This window comes from Thermobia domestica, chromosome 16, assembly GCF_964235325.1.
Source record: "Thermobia domestica chromosome 16, izTheDome1.hap1.1, whole genome shotgun sequence".
NCBI classification, from domain to species: domain Eukaryota; kingdom Metazoa; phylum Arthropoda; class Insecta; order Zygentoma; family Lepismatidae; genus Thermobia; species Thermobia domestica.
In genome coordinates, this window is record NC_137469.1 from 184,842,509 (window position 1) to 184,863,057 (window position 20,549).

General features: G+C 37.5%; 1 protein-coding gene across 1 annotated transcript in view; it reads left to right on the forward strand.

The window, feature by feature from the left end:
* Positions 1-20,549, forward strand: part of qsm (Zona pelucida superfamily protein qsm) — a 260,492-nt gene that overhangs the window by 192,782 nt on the left and 47,161 nt on the right. The window contains exon 2 of the mRNA XM_081743373.1: positions 12,984-13,085. Coding sequence (XP_081599499.1) covers positions 12,984-13,085 — 102 coding nt within the window. The remainder of the gene's footprint in view (positions 1-12,983; positions 13,086-20,549) is intronic.

Below are 20,549 nucleotides of genomic sequence, written 5' to 3' on the forward strand. Positions count from 1 at the left end.
CAGCTTCCACTTCAGACACCAGCTGACGAGCTTATCGAGTGCTGGTTGGAGAGTGATGTTGATACGATCAACAGAGGAACACAAGGCGATATAGGCGGTGTCGTCAGCAAATTGGAGTGCGTGGATGGGCGGCCGAGGTTGGGGCATATCAGCTACATATAAGATGTATAGTAAGGGGGAGAGCACTGAGCCTTGTGGTACACCAGCGCGAAGAACAAAATGGTGGGATTGAGCCTGGTTAATTTGGATATAAGCTGAACGTTGATGGAGAAAATTTGCTATGAGGCGAACGTACGGTAAAGGAATAATACGTAGTAGTTTGAAAATAAGGCCTTGATGCCACACAGTATCGAATGCTCGTTCGACGTCAAATGAGATGAGGACAGAAGGCAGTCGTTTATTCAAGTGGTTAACCAGGAGGCTGGAGAGTTTGAGCAGTTGATCAGTAGTGCTGAATGATGGTCTGAAGCCAGCTTGCGTTGGGGGTAGAAGATGATGTGTTTGGAGATAAGAATGAAGGCGTGTGACCACAATACGCTCCATAGTTTTGCTGAAGACGTTAGTTAGACTAATTGGGCGGTATGATCCGACGTTGGTTGGATCTTTGTCCGGTTTCAGAAAAACTACTATTTTAGCGAGCTTCCAAAGAGCTGGAAAATGGCCAGTCGTGAGAATAGTAGTATACAACTGAGCGAGCACATTATGGAATTCCGGTGGGGCTTGCCGAACTTGGTTATATGTGATAGTGTCGGCCCCAGGTGCTGTATTGCGGCGTCTACGAAGCATAGTGACTATTTCAGGACTAGTGATTGGAGCTGTCAAGGAATTAGTCGGATCAGGTTGATGGGCCATGTCAGGTGTAAATAATGGTCGCTCAGGATTACCCAAAGTGGTAATATGACGGTGTGATGGATGGGAAAACAATGGAGCACTGTGAGGGGTGAAGACAGCCTCAAAGTGGTTAGCGAAGGCGACTGCTTTGTCAGAATCCGTCGTAGGGACGTTGCCATCAACAAGAATAGGATATTGGGAGCCCCGGCGTTGGTAAGTAAGACGTTTAAATAAGTGCCAGAATTTAGTGGCATTGGTTTCGTTGCGCAACTCGTTGCATGAGGCTCGCCAGTCGAGTCTTTTCCGGGCTATGAGATACTGTTTGACCATGCGTTGGAACTGTCGATGCAATATGAGAAAGTGTGCATCGTGAGTCCGCCTGTATTCAGTCAAAAGGGCATGTGACCGATGAAGGAGAATGACTGCATGAGGTGGTAAACTCGGTCGATGTGAGTGGATTGAACGTTTCGGTACTGCATGTTCGGTAGCGCCTGCAATGATTGTACTAAGAGATATGGAAACATGGTCAAGGTCGTCTAAAGATGAGATTTCGGTGCGAGTAAAAGCCAGTTGCTCAGAAATATAGGTTCGATATTTCTCCCAGTCGGCTTTGGCGAAATTGTAGGTCGCAGAGGATGCTGGTGGTTCCTTGGGTTTGGTGCCAGAAGGAGTTATTGTAAGCAGAACTGGGAGATGATCGCTGCCAACCGAGCTAAGTACATCCACAGAAGAGTTGGGGAGCAGATTGTTACTGACTATAACCACATCAGGTGTGGTGTCACTCTCAGGCCGAGTGTGGTGGGGCAGAGGAATACAAGAACTATGCGTGGTATGTAGGAAGTCCTGGAAACGCTGTTTCTGCGCCGAAGTGCGTGAGTGGTAATTAAGATCTGCAAGAACTACGTATGTTTTGAAGTTGACATCCAGGTAAGTGAGAAAGCGGTATGGCAAAGGTTGAGTAGATCGGACGTATATGGTTGCCAGGGTCAGAGTAAGGGCTGGAAAGTAGACGGTGCTGATGACGTGTTCGGAGTACTGGTCAGGATACGGTGGTATGACGTGACGACGAGGTAAGGATTGTCTGATGGCAATGGCGGCTCCACCTCGAGCAATGTTATTAGGGAGATCACTACGTAACAGGTGGTAGTGTGGAAAGTAGTACCGGTCAGTTGGTTTCAAAAAAGTTTCATTGAGTGCAAGACAATCAACGTTGAGTGAGGTCGTCATGGTTTCAAGCAATACCCGATTAGTCTTGAGCGAGCGGATATTGGAGAAGAGCAATTTGACTATCTTATTTCTGTTCCCCGCCATCTTGATCAGAAGGTGTAGATTCAGAATGGAAATGAAAATGGGAATATAGGCCGGAATAAGTGGCTGCCATATGGATATGGAATATGTCATAAGCAGCTTTTGTTGCATGTGATAGAATGGCTTCGCGTTGAAACGGGAAAGCATTTTGTAAAACTAGAGTGATGAACTGCAAGACATTTTCGACTGTGGGAGGTGGAAGTAAAGAGGTTTGAGTGCCAGTCGAAACACTTGTATGTAGTCGGAGCGGCACCACTGTTTCTGGTTTATCTGGCAGCGGCTTCGGTTTATTTTTGCACTGATAAGAGTAAGTGGATGGTCGCCATTACAGGTGTTGCACACAGGAGGTTGTTGAAGGAGGGTGCAGTTTTTGATCTTGTGTTGGCCTTTGCAGTGTGCACAGATGGATGGAAGTGTGCATTGATTGGTCGGATGTGAGTTGTAGGTGAGGCAGTTTTCGCATCGTCGAGAGAGAGGTTGTGGCGTGCGAGAAGCCTCAACTCGATGGTGACAACGGTAAATAAAAACACCATGTTGGAGAAGATCATCTATGAGTGTTTGGTTGTCAGTAAGCAGTCTGACCATGTAAGTAGGACCCGTTGCATTTTTGATGCGGAGCGCACGACTGGGATGGATATCATCAGCCTTGAGTTCATCTAGCAGTTCTTGTTCGGTGATGCTAGGGTCAACGCCACGAATCACTACAGACAGTAAAGGGGTTCGTGGAGGTGGAGGTGGTGTTTTCAAACCTGGAGATTGTAGTAACTGGACTTTTGCATTGGTGCCGAACATGGCTGGTCCGACTTTGTAGATGATATGTTGATATAGATTCGGGTTTGTAGTTTTGAGGATAATGCCATTCTGTGTTTTGATTAGTTGTTGTAAATCAAGGCGAGTGCAGTAACGGACCAGTTTCAGATAGAAAGATTTAACATTATGGAGTGCTGGATCCAGCTGCGTGAAGAGAATGGTGAGTAGCGCAGGATTCGGAGTAATACCAGTCATAGGTTGGGCAACAGAAGTGCTTGCGATAGTATGGGAATCAGATTCAACAGAAGCGGTCTTGGAAGGACTTTTGAGAGCCTCAGTGTAGGAAGGTTTAGAGGGAGAGCGAGAGCGTTCGCGGTCCCTAGGTGGGGAGCCATCGGAAGACTGTGAGGTGCTAGGTGGTTTGGTGCGCTTTTGTGAACGTGCCGATTCCCGACGTGATTCCCTAGGCGGTCCCATCGAGGGTAATCCTTGATGTTTACCCTGGGAAGAGAAGTCCGGTGTCTTAGGCATAAGTCGTCGTAGATGACGTCCGAAAAGCCGGAGCTCTTCTTTCGTCTAGTAAGATTGAGATCACTACCAATAAAGGATAAAGCAATACTCAAGTAATAATATGGTTTGAGATCACTACCAATTAAGGATAAAGCAATACTCTGATCAACGAAGCTAGATGTTAGTAATAATTAGTTGGCGTGCTCGCTAATCACAAAGTGATGCTGCTGTGCCAAATTATGAGTGGACTTTCGAACCAGTTAGCAAAAACAAAAGACAAAGAATTCACCACAGTGCCAAGCACAAGGTAAATGCAAAAATAAATGTTCCCTCCGAAAGATGAAAATCTTTCGTCTATCCCTTTAATAGAATGACTGCACAAGTCTCAAGAATACGTTTGCAATACTCTATCACCGTTTGTGCAGCGAGAACTATAAGTAGGGTTAGGAATATTTAAGTATACAGCAATTAAAACTCCTCCAACTTATAACTTCAGTTTTCAAATCTTTCACTTACGGTTATATGTGATTTCACGTTTAACAGAGACAAACATTTTAAGTATTTGTACTTTAAATAGTCTAAATTAGTTAACTATATCTTTTTCATAAAGTTTATGATATAAAATTATTGCTCAAAGCGTTTGTATTTTAATAAGCCTTCTCTAAAATCAATGTATGTGAATTGTGCTTCCATCTTCCGAGTTCTTTTAAACTATATGTTGAGGACGTTTATATGTTTGTGGTCAACTCTTTGGACAATGAGATCTCAGAAACTACAGACTCTAGAAAGATGACGTTTTCACTGATCGATTGGAAATTTTGCGTAGATTGTCCAGTTCTAATTGAATATTTTTTAAAAAACATGGCCATTATTTCTTTATTACATTTTTAAGGGTACACTGGAAGCATTGAAATTAAAAAAAAGAACTAAATCATCATATCCTATGCATTATATATTCCAACACCACATTGTTGTATATTGGGGTTGTATATGTCTCAGGCGTTTGTGTCATGGCCAAATAATAATGAAAAAGGAAGGATAACCATTTCTCCAGTCTAACATAAACCTTTATTTTTTGAGTGCTTTGCCCAATGAACACCATATATAACTGTCGTTATAATTAATTGTATATGTAATGTATTTGCTTATTACATACTGCATGCAAGAAGAAAGAAAACACTGGTCATACATGAATTAGAAACTCCAACCGAAAGTAGAGCTCCTCCGTGGCTAAGCGGTTAGCGTACGCGCCTTTGGCGTGGGAGGTCCGGGTTCGATTCCCGGCGGGAGCTCATGTGGTTCGGATTCCACGTTAATCAGTAGGCCCACGTCTCATATAGCCTCGCTGCTGAACGGGACGTTAAACTCAAAATCAATTCAACTCAACTTCAACCGGAAGTAGGCTCAAATCTTGCAAACGTTGCGAGATATTAAGAAAAAATAATCTAAAAATCTCCCCTTTATGATACCCCTTGCCGATTTTTTTTTTTTTTTATCAAGACGTCTTTCACTTGTGTCTGTAAAGGGACATGTACATATATTGTGAGAAATGAGAAGGAGGTTTATGCTCATATGCGAACGATGCGCTGTGTAGAGAGCGCAGGTTCAGCTAGTCGATATATTAAAATACAAGAAACGTTTATATGTTTGTGGCCAATCTTTTCGACAATGAAATCTCGAAAACCGCAAGTGTTAGAAACGTGCCGTTTTCTCTAGTCGATTTCAAATTTTGTGGAGATTTGCCAGTTCTCACTCATTTTTTTTAAAAAAGTTTCTTTTTCTATTTCACATTTTTGGCGTCATTTTGATATTGCCACTAGGACGTTAAGGTTCATAGCCTTGTGAAAGGCAACCAGTAGAGGAGCTACGTATAGCGCGGGCTGATGGACATTTCAGGCGCTTTGCTTTAATCTGAATGACAAAATCTATTACAAGCTGGCAACTTCGAAGGCTTTTGGACCCACAATGAAGCATATATGGAATTATATATATATATATATAGATAGATAGATAGATAGATAGATAGATAGATAGATATAGATATATAAAATATTTGCATTTGGTACCATCTATCACTTATCCAAGTTTTCCACAAACTCCCGCCCAACATTCTACTGTATATATTACAATACAACATTTATATGTTTGTCTATAGCAATTCACTCCGTTTGAGAGTCTTCCTGTCTACTTGTGTTGGGAAAGGGACTTGCACAGATATAGTGAGAAGTGGGAAGGAGATTCACGCTCATATTAGAACTGTGCGCTGTGTATATAGCGCAGGTTCAGCTAATAATAATAATAATAATTCTTTTGTCGGTGAGATAGAAGTACCAAAAAGTATTTATTCCTTCAACAATAAACATATTTTCCGTTCTTTCATATGTGCTCAACCAAACTTTCCACAGCAGTTCATATTGCAGTCAGCATTTGCAAGTTTTGAAGGCCAAATATGGCATTAACATTATTAATAATTATTATCATATGTAGTGAGAAAAAATATATGTGACGTACTTAAAATTGTATGTTACATTTGTAAATCCTGTAGTTTTTGGACTTTAACGTACAGCAAACGTATAACTGACAACGCATGTTTTATAATACGTTCTGTATAAGTGTTCCATCTATACGTACTTTACCTATGAAACAATACAGGCGGTCAGGATCTCACATACAAATGGACGTATATAACATATAGCTGACGAAGGTAACACATATATGTATGTAATATAGGAAAGACTGTTAGATATCAGACATCCTGGAACGGCATGATGTAACATCTAAGGGTAGTGCCTATGTAGCATACGGATAACGTATGCTCCGTACTGATTTATGTAGTAAGCAAGAGGATTCCGTATATTTGTACGATATACCGCTGTCTGGAGAACGGATTTTTCTCAGTGTACGTATTCTACGAGTATTGGCAGTTCACTTGCCGTAACTGAGAAGCTTCCATACTACACAATCTTTAACTTCACGTATGATTAATCTGTTTTGATACCATCCATCAACTGTTGCATCCTTCGCTCCCTCCATTTCTTTGTTGTCACCATACCCTCTACTACATCTCTCATGATACAGTTCCTTCTCAGCCCATTTCCTCTTTTCGATCAAATGTAAAATTATTCTTTTCTTCCTCGCCAATTTTAATACTCTCTTATTCGTTTTCTGCTTGACGCAGCTAATTCTTTAAAATCTTTTCCACACCCACATTTCAAAGCTTCCAGTCTTTTTTTCTTTCATTACATTTGCACAATGCCCATGTTTCTGCCTCATATATTCCAATACTCCTTACGAAGCATTTTATGAGTCCCTTTGTCAACTCTATATTCAACGACCCACAAAATGCATTATCAAAAAATTCAACTAACCACAAATAAAATTCCATTATAGAAGGGTAGTAAGAAAACACGACGAATCCAGGGGGTTTCTCTTTTACTTGATTTGCAGTTTTCCAGCGTAGAATTAAATAGTGAAAAGTAGTTATTTCGCTGGACACATACATATCTTATCACTTTGGTGATACTTTAGCGGTATTTTGTCATTCATTGTCACGGTTTTCTATAGACTCGGTCAGTTGGTAGAGTTTACTACGCCCTCCATCTTTTATAAGTATCCGAAAACAACTTATTAAACCATTCATAGGTTTTCACATACTCTGGAAGATTATGCCATCAACAAACATTTTGCATTCTGACACAAAATAACTACTTCCTTCTTCCTTCTTTGTTAAGTAGACTCATTTCTTTCGAAATAATTTGCCACTCACTGTTATGCCGAACACTCATTTGATTCATAAATAATGTAACATTAATGAAAATAAGCGAATCACATCAGCCTCGTTCACTGTCACTCGACAGCTGAATTCTCTGTCTGAGCAGTGATGCCAATCTGAAACACTATAAAACCCCATCTCGAGACGAAAAATTTCCATTCTTCTTAATTTTGCACGTTGTATTATTATTATTATTATTATTATTATTATTATTATTATTATTATTATTATTATTATTAATAATAATAATAATAATAATATAAAATAATAATAAAATATAAAAAAATATGTATGTCTTGCCTTACTTTTTTTCAATTTCTGGGTAAATTATTAATAAATTTCGATCTTCCATATTTACAGTTTATAAAATAGATTGTGAATAACTATTTTCATTAAACGAGAACAAATATATTTTATGTTGTCAAAAATTCAGTCCACACCTTTGTATCTCAGCCAAATCATACAGAAGAATTTTGTTATCCACACATTTCATGTAGAGAGTTTAGAAATCGCTTGTTTCTCGTTTGCTATTTTATTTTCTTTCTTTCATTCGTTCATCGTTTTGTTTTCTTCTTTCTTCAGATACCAGAACACAAATTTCGTTAGTTGGTACAGGATTTTTAAAGAATCGCATATGATTAAGTCACTCCTCACTAGCATGAACTTTTTCGATAACAAAGAAAAGACTTCAGACTAAAAGTTGACAACACTGACAGACTTTTGATGGTTCGTTATGTCTACTTCCCGCTCGTAAAGAATATATATAGTGAAAAATCCCAGATGTTTTCAGTTGTGACGAAAATTCCCTTGATTCGAATAATAATTGTCAATTAATACCACAAAATGGGAGTTTTTACATAGGTTGGGATCACTGTGTCTGAGACAAGGTGCAAAAGTGGTGCAATCCGTTATGACTAAGTAGAAAAACACTACAAGTCCAGGATAGTATTGTTCTTTCGTTCATTGTAAAGAAAGATCTGTGTATTTTGAGGTCAGATAATCTCGCATTGTACTGTTTTCAGTCTCAGCATATAGCCTCATGCATTTGGCACTGATTTCCATTAAAAAAAAAACGAAAATGGTTGATTTGGACTAGTACTATTTTTCTACTACTTGCCCATTCAAGTATATTTAATTAGAGGTTTAATTCATAACTTCGGAAACTCGTCTGGCCATTTGCAGTAATAAAAGATGGGGACCGATTGAAAATGTAAGAAAAAAGGCTACTGGGAACTGTGACGTAACTAGGAAGGGCAACGGGGCTTATGTCCCGGGCACCGGATTGGGAGAGCGCAAAAGGGCAAAAAATTAAATAAATATTTGAAGGAGTGTTTTGGTTTGGTTGGTCAAGGGTGCACTAACGCGAGTTCTTGCCCCGGACGACAACTAGCGCTTCTATGTCGCTAGCTGGGAAACAGGAAGCAACAATTTTTATCATATATAATTTCTAACTATCTCCAAAAATTTAAGGGAAAAGTTGTTGCATGCAGCTTGCATTAGTACACACAGATAGTGTTAGTGTACTAAAAGATAAATATTAACTTCTTCAAATATTTGTAGAGTATTGTGGAACAAGAATAGGGAATATTATTATTTGTTATTTCATAAACCCAGAAAAAGTGTTTGACAAGAAAACAATTCTGCAAGTGAATAGGTGAGTGGAAAAACTTGCTTTAGGACTTGTCGTTTGACTATCACAACATCTGATATGAATTCAGTTCTTTTCTTTCGTTCTTGAACAGTTATTGCCCCTGAATCTCACCTAGAACTCTAGCATTGTTGTTTCTATTTTTAGCCACTTTGTTTATTTGTTGGTTTCTGATTTTGCTAAAGAATTTTGCCTCAATCAATGTTAATTAAATGTGGTAACTCCCCTAACCGCATCATAGACCTTCATGTTAAGTGTAGCTAAAATCAATTAAAAGCATCCTCGATAATAGGTCTCCCTTGTGTAGGCTTTGTTCTTTATCTTCAACCGAGCTTAACCGTATTTCGAAATCATGGTTATAGACTACTAATTACATTTATCCCACTTTTTGTCCGATACTTCACCTTCTAATATTACAGAGCCTGTCCTCCCATGTCAGCTTTGGCTTTACCTAAATTTTACATATGGCTTTGCAGCTCATAAGTATCCCGTTCATGACTTTGCTGACACTAAAACTCCAATGTGTCCAACCGTTCCGAGAGATAATTTTTAAAAATATTTCTTTTAACGTTGACCAAATTTTGGTCTTTGCTTATGACAAATCTTAACAAAAGTTTTCAGGTCGTCTATAGGCCTTTTTGCGCTAGTACAATTTTTTACTCCAAATCGGTAAAGTCATTTTTCAGAAATAAAAGTTGTTTGTTAGTTGACTTTGAGTTTACCATACTCTTCAGCACCAAGGCTAAATTAGACGTGGATTTACACATTAATATGGGATTCGAACTACATGAACTCTCCAGGAATCGAACCCGTATCTCCCACATTGAAAGCATGTACACTGACCATATAATCATGAGAGAGTTTGTAGAAATAATAGATCATACTAATTTTGGCCTTGACTTCCCTCAACTTGGGCTTCCGTTAAAAATTCTGATTTCACTGTTTTATGTAAATTGTAACAACTGTTGTTGCAATAAAACTGATTTTCTTATAACATTACACTTACTTTAAAAGAAACGTAAGTTTGCCAATTAATCAAATCTAAAATTTAATCCAGGTAGGTTGGTTACCTTTAGAGGTTCGGTGTGAGCTCGCCCTTAAAAACTCGTATTTGTTATCCTGATCAACTTAAATTCGTTGTCCAAACTCGTGTGGTCCAAGCGTTTCACCAATTAATCGTTTCAACTTTACGTACAAAATCAACTGCATCGTCTGTGACATAATAATACTGTACTACAGATCTCGAAGAACTCTTCCAGTCTCCATTTTTGCATTGTATAGCTGACAGCACGAACAGCTTATGAAAGGGAAAAGCAAACGTGACACATTTCTCCTATCACGTAGCGGCTTCATGTCGAAGCTTGGCACGCTCTTCTCCAGTAATATTGCACAACATCGTTTAACAAGATTCTTTAATCAAGAGATTAGAGCTGCTAGTGCATTCACCTGCCAAGTCTTTCTCCAACAACCATCAATGGAGCAAAGAAAATACTTAACAACTAAGAGAAGAATATCATCCTTTGTATATCTCCTGTTGAAAATATTACATTCCTCAATGAAAAATTTGAACCATATTTGAAGAATTTCCACATGTTTGTTATTCCATATGATCCATAGCAGAAGGCGGTTGATTTTTTTTTTATTTTTTTTAAGCAAACTATTCGATTACTTCTACATATCTAAAGTGCGTTTTTCGGATTCCTTCTATCTGTTTATTTCTACTTGCAGGGACCTAAATGGCACATCGTTAATGCATCTATGAACCACTTGAGGAAGCTGGTTCTTTTAATAATTCAATAAGAGAAATCCAAGTAAAACATGGAAAACAAAGAACATTTTTGCAACCACAGCCAGGGGGAGAGAGGAAGAGATACAAAAGGTATACACAGTGTGTTTATATAGCTCAGCTGAAAATCAAATTCATAAAGCTACAAGCAATACGACACTTCTGTTGCGGTATCTTCTGGAGCTCTTACCCTTGGGTACGTGTAATGATGCCAAACGTATTTTGAGATGGGAAATATCTATTTCTTCGAGTGTACCTTCTATTTCGCCACAAGAACAGTATCTGACCTCAGCATTAGTCAAAAAACAAAACCACTTAAAATCTCTAAGTCGAGGCATTACGACTTCAGACTTTCAATATATATATATATGAAGACACCATATCCAACCTGGACCCGAACTAAACATTAAAGTTACAGTTTGTCAGTACCAAAGTGAGCCATCAACAGAACTCATACTATAAAGTCGTCTAAAATTCATCATCAAATGAAATAGGTTTAAATTAGAGATAGGCAAAATTAGAAATAGGTTTTTATAAAAAACGAAACCCGAAAAACCGGCATTTCGGTTTTCTCAAAACCGGTTCAGTTTTTCACCGAAACTGGTTTCGGTTTTCTCTAAAACCAGTTTCGATTTTCTTCAAAACCGGTTCAGTTTTCAACGAAAATGGTTTCAGTGAAAACATTTGGAAAACACATAAAACTATTTCTGTGGAAATGGAATCGATTTCCGGATAACAACGAAACACTATTTTGGCAGGAAATAGAACAAATTTTGGAAAAAACCGAAACCGAATCCGGTGGAAAACCGATAACCGATTTCGGTGAGAACCTAACCAGTTTTGAAGAAAACAGAAACCTGTTTGAAGAAAACCGAAACCGGTTTTTGAAAATTTTCAGAAACCGGTTTGTTTTTCTAAAAACCGAAAAACCGTTTTTTGTGCCCACCACTAGTTTAAATTCCACTTCAATCACCAAGTTCCGTCTTATTTATCATGTCTCAAAAGGGACATTGAAAACTCTAATCAATTGATTAATTGGATCAATATGTATGCCGTCCCGATATTTTGTGCATTAAGGTACGTAGAAATACTGGTAAACGAAGTTTTCCATCACTACATTAAGACAGAGTATTTTGATATCACCAGATCGGTTTGTATTTCACTGAAGCCACAAACAGAAATAGAGGAACCCTGTTTCGAAATTAGAGTATCCGTATAGCGTCTCAAGCATTTTTAAAATTCCCGATAATTTATGTAATACAACTCACACTTTCATTATACTAATAAGTTATTATTTGCTTTTCTATGACCTTTGAAACTTCGATTTAAAGCCTATCTCTTCCCCTCAGAATTTCATCACTCCCAAACAAAAAAATTCTGGCTTGTAACACCTTCAGGATTGAATTATCAAGAATTGAATGCTAAAACCTGCCCCGAATTATGTGTCGTCATACCAAAAATTATAACCATGCGAGAAGTAGTTTTTTAGTTAGTAAAGAGAGATAAATAGCTAATTTTCACATTTAAAAATTTCATTTGTTTATATACCCTTTATTTTTTATCTCGATTTTCTTCATGATCCGTGGAGTTCTTGAAATGATCATGCTAAAATCAGAAGCGAGTGGGTGGTTCTCCATGAGTACTGTAGCTTCTGCTTCTTTCCCTACCCCCCCCCCAAAAAAAATGCTGTTTGTTTTTAGTAATTCAAAATCCTGAGACGAATATTCGAACCCAAGAGGAACGTGAATGGGGAATGGCGGAAACTTCACAACGAGGAACTACATAATTTATACAGTTTACCAAACATTGATAGAATCATCAAATCTAGGAGACAGGTGGGCAGGTCATGTAGCCAGAATGGAAGAAAATAGGAACGCTTTCAAAATCTTAACTGAAAGACTAATCGGAAAACGACCATTAGAATACTTAGGCACAGATGGGAGGACAATGGACAATATTAATATGAATCTCGCAGAAATAGCAATACAAAGTAGAAACTGAATCCAGTTGTCTAAGGACAGAAGTCAATGGAGAGCTCTAGTGAACGCGGCCACAGAACCTCCGGATTCCATAGGCAATAAAGTTAGTAATTCAAAGTGGTGTTGTGTGTGGGAGGAAAAAACGCTTATTATTGCCTTTTATTTGATGATGAATTAACTCTCCATAGCAGAATAATGAGATCATTACATTACATTTTAAGTATTGTTAACGTATGTTTAATAATAATGACAACTACTATTACTTGAAATGGAAAACTTCTCATTCCTCTGTGGAACGTGGTTCTATTACTCGCTTCTGGTGTTTGAAAACTTTTTTCCTCTTCAGTATTCTATTTGAGGTTAAATTACAATAAATCATTTTCTCTCTCTCTGTTTCAGTTCTGTACAAAGTCCGATGCTCAGAGGATTGGATGATGGTAGACTTACTGAAGACTGATGACGTCACAGCTGTTTACCTTGAACAGCTCAAGTATTATCCAGGTAAGTGCTGCAAGAAAGAAAAATATTATTCAACACTTTTTGTCATTACTATCTATCCTACATTAGGTACCGTCATACTTTTTTAAATGAAATGTATACATCAAGGTTAAAGTTACAATTACTTAGTTTTAATTTTCCTAGCGTTTTGTTGAATTCATTGTGATAGTGCAGTCGCAGGGTTTTTCAGAAAAATCTTTCTGGAGAAGTACTTTCGGCTGCTTTCGGCGGGGTCAAAGTTACTCAGAGGCGTATTTACAAAAGCCCATAAGCCTTGAGATCCCCTCCCCCCCAAAAAACAAGCATCTTTCCAATTGATATACAATATATGCAGTGGAGCATTTTGGGGGCGCCAATGAGCTCAAGCCCCCTCCCGAAATAAAGTTCTTAGTTTTTCGCATTCCACGTGCAACAATAATCCTTCTTACCATTTCTAAGAATGGAATTGACTTTCCATTTTCTTATGCTCTTTGTTCACGAATAATACTGTATCTGTCAAATTTCATTCCATGTAAGAACTGTGTTCTTTTTTTCTTTCTTTCGTCCGTTCTACTTTTCTATTTCTTTTTCTTAGTTGTTACTTTCTTTCGTTTCTCCTATCATACTTTCGACCGTTGTTAGTTGTGATTCAAGTCGGTCGTCGTCAGTAACACCAAACTAAGAGGAGCTGATAAGCGAAACTGGTGTTCCACACCAAATTATACGGATATCAACATAAGGGGACTCTAGTTATTATAGCAAAGGAATATTTACATCGTTTAGTTATAAGGAAAGGTAAATGTTTGAATTAAAGAAAATCAAGAGGGGGGAGGGGAATAAGTAGCCAGGGAAATTAGGTAGGCCAAGAGGATGCTTCCTTTTTCTTCTATGAATAGAATAAGAGGTTAGATTCACTGCTAAATTTTTGTGTATTATATCACATAAGATTCACCAGTCTGCAATTCTTACATTTAAAAATGCAATCAGTATTTTTCAGCTTCAACTTATCTAAGCATTTTCTTTCGGGTAAAAAAGTATACAGATAAAACAATATTTCTATTTCTTTCTACAATGAAATCAGTTAAGTTGAAATGAGATTACAAATATTCAACCTGAAGGAGCATCATTTCAGATTTACCTGGGGGAGGGGGTGTAAGATCGTCCACCGACATACGAGTTTCACGTTTCTTTTCAAGTATATTAGTAGACAATCGATTAAAGTATATTTAATTCTCAAACTCAGGTGGGCAATTGCCTCCCCTGCTTCCGCGTGTTGTATATAGCCCCCTGAAACAAAATCTTAAATACGCCAATTAATACATGATATAATAAAACCAGGTTTATTGCTATTTTGGATTTAGCCTCCGCTCTAAAAAAAAAAAAAAAAAACCCTAGATATAATAATTGTGTTATTGCTTTAAAATAATGTAGTTGACAAGAGAGATACTTCATAAGATAATAACATATGGAAAATTGTTACATTTTTTTTATTGTTTTGTTTCGCATTAAAAAAAAAAAAAAGATGAAAGAATATGAGCACATGTTCAAATACAGTAGTTACTAAATAATTTGTATGCAGCAAGTAATAAATCTTATTATAGCCTAATGCAACCACATACAAGCGAAGCCTGTATTTACCGTGATTTTAAATTGCACTCTTTATTTATTTAATTTCTTTATTTACTGTGGATTTCTCTTAATGAATAGCAAACATCAAAGAAATTTTAGTTTGAACTAGGCTTTGTATAGCTAAAGCTTTTCGAAATAGGGCTTCCTTACAGTAATTTAAATTAGGTTAATCAGTCGCAAAACTATTTGCATCTATTAAATATACAACGTAGAACTTATATGATTATGTACATTTTACTCCAAACGGCTATAGACAGTGTCAATACATATGTGTCGTATTATATGCCAGAGATTAAAATATATCAAAAATATTTAGAATTGTACTTCTGACGCATATTAAATCATGTAATAACTCTTACAAAAGCATTTCTTGTCTATACCAAACGGATCCTTCTTACTCTTTCGGATGCATACCGATCAAGAACTTGAATTTTTTTCAGTTGGAACATCAATGGAAATCGTTCTGCAGTAGTTCCGTGCTGAATTTCCGAATCGATTTCGTAACTTACACTAAAACTACAAATCGCTGAGCAAAGCAAGGTTTATTTACAAAAATTAATAAATGTGTGACTGTTTGGCCAAATAATTAAACATATTGGCTTCATCAGACACTGCGAAAAGAAGAGAGATTTGCATCTAAATATAACAGAATCCCAGAAAATAGTCCTAAACGCTGATTGGCTGATCAAAACATATTTAGCCAATCATAATAAAAGTTGAGAAAATTGAAATTAAACACCGCAGATCCAGTTCCCTTCCTGGTCCAGTGGAGCTTAGGGACAGACGTGGAAGAGAAGTGTTGCCAACGAAATGAATACTTGATTCGTTGATTATAATTTGTCGTCCCTTTCAGCAGCGGGCCTATAGGAGATGTGGACATACAGCTTACCTTAGGATCCGAACCACATGAATTCCCACTGGAAATCAAACCAGTTCTCCTGCTTCAAAGACGCGTACTCTAAGCTAAATTAATAAAAACTATATCGAATCCAAATACAAATGTGTACCATAGAGTTAGTTTCCATAATGTACATAAAATTATTCATTCTTATGGAAAAATATATACTTTAATCCTAGTATTTAACAATCTTCTGGAGGTGGATAAATCTCAAAGTCTTGGGGTAATATCCCCCAATTACCCACTGAAAGAAGTATTGATGCAATCCAGTTTGTGCAATGTTTGTATGCATTTATTTGTAGTAGAAAATTCTATTCATCTTTATGTCGTAATATAAATTCATTGTCAATCAAGTATAAAGGAATACGCGAATGCATTTGTTTTACCTTTGCAGCTATACGGACACGTTCAAATCGGCGCACGAGTAAACTTGGGTCGTACATTTGTAAGTACAAAAATAGCCGGAAAGCATAAGATTAGAAGAAAGTAGATTCACGCGTGTCGTCGGTAACTTAACACACTGAGAAAAACAACATAAGAGATGCACCTAAAACCGTATGTTACATGCGTAAATCCTGTAGGTTTTGTACTTAACATACAACCCTATGTAACCTCCTGCAGCAAATGTATAACTGAAAACCTGTGTTTTATACATACTTTCTGTATAGATGTTCCGAATAAATGTTCTTTCCGTAGGCTGTAAAAAAATAAAACAGCATTTAAACAGATGGAGAGTGATCAAGTACCCCTAAACAGCCTCTCTAAAAATGATTGTGCAAGTACCGGAGGTTCTTAAACATGGATATTTGGATAGTTCACATACCAGTTCCTCAGTGATGTCTTGACCCGACTACGATAGGTCCCATAGTAGTGGAGCTATGAACTTTTAAAGTTCACTTGTTTCACGTTTTCGGCATCCTATAACCAGTGGTGATATTCTAACAACCGTCTCTCTCTCTCTCTCTCTCTATATATATATATATATATATATATATATATATATATATATATATATAGGGTGTCCCACCAGAAAAGTACCATATTTTGAGGAATTATAGTATTGGTCATGACAAGCAATCGATCGAGATATCGATGAAGAGAACGCTTTATTTTGCACACATTATTTGGAAGGTACAATAGAGCGTCGATTATCCGAACGTCGGTCAACCGAACGACCGCTTAACCGAACTGTGTACTCGCTCGCACCTGTTACTCTCCCACCCTACCATCCATCATCCCCCTCACTCCCAAACCAAGTTTCCCACAGTAGTCGCCGCACTGAGCCACCGCTGGCGGAACATTGCTTCTAATGGGGCCTTCATAAGGCGCTGCTAACCGGCCAAGCCGCCAGTCGCTGTGTTTCAACAATCAGCACAGTTCTTTTTATGAATAAATTTACTGTACAGTACTTCTTTTTGGCAAATAAACATGTACAGTTCGATTATCCGAACAAACCAGTTTTCCGAACACCCATGTCCCCCAATTATTTCGGATAATCGACGCTCTACTGTACATATCTCGAGAACTAATGAAGACATTGGAGTCATTCAGAAACGTGTTGCAGATTGCTAGCTCACGTAATAGGCATTAGGGATGTTCACATATTACGTAACGCTGCTTTTTGAGCAATTTTACCCCCTCCCTCCCCTTATCACACTTCGTAATGCAAGGCTCAATCCTTCCCCCTTTGTTACATAACGCTTTTTGATTTTTGTTTTTTCACCAATGTTGCTTATTTTGGGGTTATCGTAATAAAAAATATTTTTAATGGCAGAACTTTCCTTACAAAATGCTTGTATTTTGAATATATTTGTAGTTTTTTTTTCGCCAACAAATCAAGGTATTAGAAAATGGTAATATCGTAATAATATTTTAACCCCATAAGGTTGTTTAATTAATCAGTCTTAATTCTTCGAAATTTCATACTGTCGTTTTCCCAAGGAGATCGCACCCAACCTCTTACGTCACCGACGATTGGCAAGGAGGAAGTGCTGCAGGGAGATGGAGGTGAAACAGGATCTAAAGAATTGTCATTGACGTCTTTTTTCTAGAATCCAGGATGCTTCATGTATTTGAAGTTTTTCAGTGTCGACGATACAAAGAAGTTCTCTTCCGAGTAGATCACAGATTCGACGTGGCTGCACACGTGAAGGAGCAGGGACATCTCGCTTGTGAACAAGCTTCCGGCCATCTTGTTTGGACTTCAGTTTACCCCTTTTCAAATTCATTTTGTCCTAAATCAGTACCAATGCGAATAAATTCGATTTTTCCTGGAAAATTCAAATCTAAAGATTAAAAAGAGTCAGTATGCGATGAATATCCGACGAATTCCGTTTTCAATATCTTATTTTGTTTGGATTGCTCTGTCGCGGAAAATATTATTTCACGAAAAAGAGTTTCTTCTGTTTCGTATGCGAAACCCCTTGGAATATTAGAGTAGGTAAGGGTTTAAATCAAAAATTTTAAATCCATTCTCAGAAACAGCGATACGAGTGGGAACGCTAGGGTATTTTCAAGCGGTAGTTACGATTACTAACAACTAACTCCAGACATGGTAGAATGTTTTATTTCTACCCTGACTCCAGAAAAGCGTGTACCGTAAATGCATTGCGGCGATAGCCACAAAACAGAGCTTTATTATATTGTAATACACGCAGGATTCGTTACCAGTCATGCTGGTGTCTAGTAGCGTATTCTGCATGATTCAATTTATACAGGCTGTATGTTCTCAATTTTCCAAAACAAAATAAATATTTAGTTATAAAAATGAAAAGAACTGAATAAAATTGTGTGTTTAAAAGATTGCATATAAACATGAGAATAAAAATAAAAAATACAGAAAAAACACGTTATGTAACGAAGATATTAACTCCTCCTCCCTCGTGTCCTACTTCGTAACTCAAGCCCGAACCCCCTCTCCCCCTTTGCTGCGTTACGTAATATGTGGAGGACCCCTTAGATATGTATCACATTCATTACACTCACAAATCCCAGTATCCCGGACAAAATCCCGGAATTTATGTTCAAATTACTATCTGAATATTCAAATTTCTGTCTGCCCATTAAATTGAAACAATTGAAAGTTGTTTGTTTCCACAACAATACAAGCGCGCGGGAAAAGTACACAGGTGTTTTCATTAATTTGATTGGTTTCTTTCTTTCACTTCCGGTTTCATTCCCGGTTTCACTCCGGGGATTGGTTAGATCATGCGTGTGTGTCTTTATGTCAAGGTATAACAAACGGTTCTGCGAATTCGAAATATTTTAACAACCGGTTCTCGCGAATCGGTGCAAACTGGCTGAAGAGCACCACTGGCTGTAACTATGAAACTATCCAGTTTTGAACACAGATCCATAGGAATCTTTTTTTTTTTTTTGTTATTTTGATGTGAGAAATGTGTTCCGAAAACATTGTGATGCACTTTGGTAACACCCTGTATATTCTTGGTTTCGTTCAGAGTTCATTGATCTATATTATTTAGAAAACAACATTTCATACTTCTAGTCATCATTATTATTGCCATATAATTTCATTGTCACCTATTGTTTTATTCAGGAACATGTAACTGATATTTGATAATACGAGTGATATATTACTTGTGAAACGGTTATTAAATAGTCCCTACGCTGAGGTACATTAATAGAATTTGAAGAAGCAATGTTGATATGAGTAATGAATGGTCAGGCCGTGAGTCTCCCATAAATAAAAGTAGAAAAGGCGCCATCTCAACATGAAACACGCGACGAGATTTTGCGTAAGTTGTTACGCGAGGAAATAAGAAGGCTACTCACGTAGCAGGAAGGATGAGATTGAACCTCCACTGCCACGTGCTCTCTCTCTCTCTCTCTCTCCAAATGTCGGCAGCGCGGAAGCACAACATATAACGGAAAGAGGAACTCCTTAGATCAGGCGCGCACCCAGAATTTTTTGTTGGGGGGAGGGGAGAGATCAAATACTACAAGCCACTACGTCTATGTAGTAACGAACGGTTATCGTTCTGTACAAGATAATTAATTGTAAAATACTTCCACCTATGTTTTTAGGGGAAAAATGACAGAACTAAAATGTTTTTATAAGAGAAAGACTACAGATGAAATGTAAAATTAAATCTTCCAGCTACATCAATCATTTCCCTATTAAACAAATATAGATTTATTAAAAAAGTGCACAAATGTATGCTGAATTAGAAAGTTTTTTGGGGAGGGTCCGGACTCGATAGACCCTCCTTGTGGATGCGGTCCTGCCTTACATCAACTACGGGAATAAAGAAATATGGCATGTTGGGTTTAGTTCTCCTGTGTATATCCATGATTACAGTAGGACCTAATTCTACATCGTTATATTCATTTTCTTAAATTGACAAAAACAAAACTTGTTTGAGAAAGACCGTTTTAACCTGTTCATCGAAGAAGTCTTTTCATACAAATCAAATTTTGAAATCATTCATAAGAAAATGATAACATTCCTTCTCCAATATGTGAGGGTTTTTGAGTTAGGGGTTTAGTTCGTTTTTAAGAAAGTTCATTTAATAGTGTATTATTTTCTTTTCATAAGAAAAGGATTTTCAGAAAAAATAAATGTGCAATTTATTCAGGTGCTTCTTTACATTCAAGCGACCATAAATACATTTTCAGGTACTAAAAGACACAGTATTAACATTTATTTTCTGATAGTAAAATACATAACTTATACGGAATACAAAATTTCGGTGGATCTATAGGTTTCATAATCTGTAGTATAAGTTTGTGATACTTTCGTAACTACATGTACTTTTGTTAACATACGACGGATACACATCTCCAAACAGCCTGGAAGTCATACTTGTCAGGCAGGCTCAAGTGCATAAAATATATCAGTTTAGTAACGATGGAATTATGGCGTACACCACCAATATAGTCGGCAGTGTATCGCAACCGAACTACATGCTACCAGTAATTGTAGCTGGACAGCTCGGTGTCCT